Source organism: Anser brachyrhynchus (genome assembly GCF_964034855.1).
Source record: "Anser brachyrhynchus genome assembly, chromosome: 6".
NCBI classification, from domain to species: domain Eukaryota; kingdom Metazoa; phylum Chordata; class Aves; order Anseriformes; family Anatidae; genus Anser; species Anser brachyrhynchus.
The window spans coordinates 38,851,226-38,856,068 of NC_137700.1; the positions used below are offsets into that span (position 1 = coordinate 38,851,226).

Consider the following 4,843-nt stretch of genomic DNA (forward strand, 5'->3'; position numbering starts at 1 on the left):
TGAGTTACTGTATCCTCAGGAAAAATATGCTCCTGCTGATAAACATTTGATTCTTGGCCTGTGTTTGTGTTCTGCAGCAGTTTGAAAGGACAAGTCAAAACCATGGCTAGTGGTCTGGGACTTTTACGTTCCTTAAATTCAACGTATTTGAAAGAGAGAACAGAAGAGCTGATAGCTTCTACTGTTTATCAACCACTATAATCCAAGTGGATACATTTTTGATTGTAAAAATAGCCGTGCAATGGATTGATGTTTTTGCAAAGAGCAAATGTTTCCAACATTTTCAGCCGTGCTTTCAGTTTGAAGATATAAAACGGTCTGTGTCCAGAAAACATTTTGCCCCTTGAAAACAAATTCAGCCTCAGCTGGCAAACTCTGTGGGGAGAGGAAAATCAGTTTCTCCCCACTCTGCACTGGCAGCCCCCAAAACATGGGCAAGTTTGTTCTCCTCTTATTTGCTGTTGGGGCTAAGAGCTGGGAGCACCAGGAAGAACCAGCTTCTGCAGAGCGTGAGGGACCCAAAATGACAAAAACCTCAGCTCTCTTCCTGCTGCTCAACTCCTCCACAGCTCATCCAAAAGCCCATTTTTATGTATTGAAGAATTACTGAAGAAAGGGTGAGAAGTGTGAGCCCTGCACGCCTGCTGCTGCGACCACAGCCGTCTGCTGACGGTTCAGGTTCAGCCGTCCAGGATGCAGAAGTTGCTGTAGAAGGATCTGCTTGAAGCAGGGAAAAGGATGCCATTTTGCTGGAAAGCCAAGTGCTCCAAAATCAGTCAGTCAGAGCCGTATTTCAGTTGCCTGTGTAATTTTCTGCTGTGGTGTGCACATTGCTTACGAGATCGCGTACCGCTCGGGTTCGCCACCCTGCTCAGCTCCCAGCTGGTCCGGTCCCCAGGCGACAAGCCAGATCTTCGGGGTTCTCCTCCAGGTCCTTCAGCTGGTGGCACTTGTCAGTCCATGGTTGTTCAGGACTGTTCATTCTTGCGTGTTCACGGGGCTGGCCTGAGATGACGGATGCAGCTCTTGCAGCCCAGCTCCCCACGTGAGCCCAGAACAGACACAGCTGCAGAGCTGGGGGGGGTTCGGTGAGCGCTGAGACCTGGGAGCCACTGCCTAGTTCTGCTGCACTGGGGGCCTACAGCTGCCTCCTCTGGCTTTACCCCCATGAACACTTCTGCTGTGGTTGCATATCCAGGAAAATAAGAGCTCAAAATATATGGCAGCAATAGCGTGAGAAAAGAGTATGTGATGGCACAACTAAAGGCAGTATCACGCTGCACGTATCTACTGCGCAGGCACCCTAAATTTGGGCTTCTCCTTCACGCATTTGACATTCCTACGGAGATAACAATACAAATGAAAGCGTGATTCTTTAATTTCTTTTCCAATTGCTGGTGTCCCTTCAGCAGGCAATGATGTATTCTTGGAAGCACCTTATTATTTTCCCTTGGCTCTTTCCAGTTGCTTGCAAAGAGGTGGAGCAGCATTTCTTAGAGAGCTGGCTACCGCCGCGCTGTGTGTTGCTCTGGGTTTTCGATGGCTGAATCAAATTAAAAGTCAGCTAAAAATACATGACACCCCCCACCAGCTCCGTTTGCCTGTGTAAACATTTGCTGCAGTTGCCTGAGGACTGTCATGCAACTCCAAAATGTATGGAGATGACGGATGTCATCATTCGTGCCTCCAAAGCAGGGCTGTGGTCTGCCCCACGGAGACGTTTGGCACCCTGCTCCAGAACCCGCCAGGTGCCCGCTTGTGCAGGGCTGGCACGCCGGGTGCAGCACGGGTCGGGAGGAGGGTTTGCAAACGTTTCCGCACGGCAAAAGCACGAGCACGTCTTCAGAGCAAGAGTCCCAGAGCCCAAGCTGTCTTTCAGGGTTGGCTTTTACTTCCCTAACCCGTCGGGCTTTGCCAGTAAAAAGGGCTGGAGCGGATTCATCGCATTTCTCCCTGAAACCGCACACGAGGGCAAGCCCTGGTGCCCCCCCGATCCCCCCAGCCCCTCCAGCACCAGCCCTGCACCCCTCTCCCTGAATGCCCAGGGCGTTCAGCCTGGGGGTGCTCTCACACCACCGCTGGAGCCTCCGAGGCCCCGGGGCTGAAGCTTTGCTTTCATGACTCGTGTTTGTATCTCATTAAAACCTAGCTCGCTCGCGTTAGTCCCACCAGCTGCTTTCAATCTTCCGAACAGGATAGCTCTGTACTATAAACCTCGGCTTTCCAAACAAAAGCATCATCTGTTAAGCCAAAAGCTTTAGAAAGGATCACTGAACGCCAGCCTGGGAGCCCAAGCAGCGCGGGGCACCTCTTCCGTCTGCCCGCAGACACCGGTGTGTTTGTGGTGCTGTCAGAAACGAGCCGCTCCTCGGTACTGCGGCGGGGAGGAGAAAAACACCCGAGAGCGGCGCTGAGGCCCACTTTGAAAAGGCGTTTTTGGGAACTCCCCAGCCTCCTGGGGCGGCTTGTGGACATCTCCCACGTCAAACAGCCACCGCTTTAGTGTCCGCGGGGGTTGTAAAGAAAAGCCCGGGAAAACCCAAGCCACCTTCGAAGGACGCCAAGGAGCAGGCCGCGGCCCCCTGACACGCGGCGGCTCTCTCGCTGCGATGGGTGAAGGCCCCGTGCCCAAGCGGTGCTCTCACCTCACCACGGCTGGAAATTAACCACGATTTTAATTGCAGCCGTGCCTTTACCCCCTCCACCCCGTGGGGAAGGACAAGGACGGGACGCTTTGGGCTCTCTGGGCACGAGGCCTCAGCCCCGTGGTTTTGGGCCTGAACCCGGCTTCACGCACAGGGGGCGTGCTCAGGCCTCTCCTGAGCCCATCCCAAAAATTTGTCAGGTTTTAGGGAACTCGCAGTGGGTTTTTGGGTACTAACAGTAATTCTGGGGGCACTAACAATTCCTTCTGGGGTACTAACAGTAGTTTTGCGGGTACTAACAATTCCTATTGTGATACGAATAGTAGTTTTGGGGTACTAGCAGTAGTTTTGGTGTACTAGCAGTAGCTTTTAGGGTACTAACAGTAGTTTTTTGGGTACTAGCAGTTCATTTTGGGAACTAACGGCACTTGGGTACTAACAAATGCTTTTTGGGTACTAACAGTAGCTTTCTGAGTTCTAATAGTATTTTTTGGATACCAAGAATAGCTCTTTGGGTACTAACAGTAATTGTTTGGGTGCTAACAATTCTTTTTTCTGTACTAACAGTAGTTTTTTGGGTACTAACAATAGTTTCTGGACATTAACAATAGCTTTTGGGTACTAATAGTAATTGTTTATGTACTAACAGTGGTTTTTGGGGTACTAACATTAATTGTTTGGGTACCAACAGTAGTTTTTGGGGTACCAACAGTAGTTTTTGGGTACTAATAATAGTTTCTTGGGTACCAACAGTAGTTTTGGGGTACTAACAGTAGGTTTATGGTACAGATAACAGCTTTGGGGGTACTAGCAGTAGTTTTGGGGCACTAACAGCGCTTTTTCGGGTGCCAGCAGCAGCTTTGGGCCCGTAACAACACGCCCACCCCCACCGGGGGGGGGGTCCGACCCCTGCCACGCGCGGCCCCGCCGCCCCCGCCCCTCCGCGCGCACGTGCCGCGCCACCTGCGCCCCCCCCCCCAGACGCCCCCCGCCCCGCCGCCCCCTCAGCCAATGAGCGGGAGGGGGCTCTGCCCGGCGGCCAATGGGAGAGCGGCGCGCGCCCCCCTCGCGCCCCCGCCGCCCCTATTTAAGAGGCGTCGCGCGGCCGCGCGCTTCCAGAGGAGGAGGCGGCGGCGGCGGGCGCGGAGCTGCGGCGGGGCAGGGGCCGCGGGGGCGGGCGGGAGGCGGCGGCGGCGCCCTCCCCGTGCCCCATGGAGGCGTTTCCCGGCGGCGCGCTGGAGCAGCACCGGCACCTCCCGGCCGTGGAGCGCCTGCCGGGTTCCCGCTACGGCGGCCGGAGCCACAGCGCCTGCGGGAACGTGTTCAACTCGTGGAACGACTACCTGGGGCTGGCCACGCTCATCACTAAGGCCGTGCGGCCCGGCAAGGGCTTCGCTGCCGAGCCCCCCGCCGTGGTGGTGGCGGCGCCGGCCGAGGAGGAGGAGGAGGAAGAGGAGGAGGAAGAGGAGGCGGCGGGGCCGTACTTCGAGGGCGCGCTGGACCTGCACGACCTGGAGCTGTGCGGCCACCACCACCACGGCGAGGGGCTGCTGGAGGAGCGCTTCGCCGACCTCAGCCCCTTCCCGGGCCGCGGCGGCCCCGCCGCGGTGCTGCTGGAGTGCCCCGGGGCGGAGGGGGCCCGGGCCGGCTCGCCCCGCGCCTGGGGCGGCGTGGTGGTGGCGGCGGGGCGGCTGCCGGCACACCCGCGGGCCGCCGGGCGGCTGCTGAAGCCCGAGCTGCAGGTGTGCGTCTTCTGCAGGAACAACAAGGAGGCGGTGGCCCTCTACACCACGCACATCCTCAAGGGACCCGACGGCCGCGTCCTGTGCCCGGTGCTGCGGCGCTACACCTGCCCCCTGTGCGGGGCCAGCGGGGACAATGCCCACACCATCAAGTACTGCCCGCTGTCCAAAATGCAGGCGGCCAAGCAGCTGCGGCACGCCCGGGCGGCGCTGGGCAGGAAGGGCCGCTAGGCTGCGGGGCGGCGGGCGGCTCCAGCGCGGCGTGGGCGCCCCGCTTCGGCTCCGTGGGAGCCGCGACGGAGGGCTGCGGGTGGTCGGGGAGAAAGCAGCGTGCCCTGCCAGGTGTGAGGAGGGGGAGGCTGGGGAGGGGGCGGCCCGGCTCCTCTGCCCGCTGTGGGGTCCCCCTCCTGCTGCCCGCATCGCCCCGGGTGGGGAAGCGGCCGCCAGCACCCTCCT

The 4,843-nt window shown here is 58.2% G+C and overlaps 1 protein-coding gene across 1 annotated transcript; it reads left to right on the top strand.

Annotated features, from left to right (window-relative positions):
- Positions 1-3,767: 3,767 nt before the first annotated feature.
- Positions 3,768-4,618, top strand: NANOS1 (nanos C2HC-type zinc finger 1; the record flags this gene model as incomplete). Its single annotated transcript, XM_080597424.1, has 1 exon — positions 3,768-4,618. The coding sequence occupies exon 1, from the start codon at positions 3,857-3,859 to the stop codon at positions 4,616-4,618; it is 762 nt and encodes a 253-aa protein (XP_080453550.1). The 5' UTR covers positions 3,768-3,856.
- Positions 4,619-4,843: the final 225 nt, after the last annotated feature.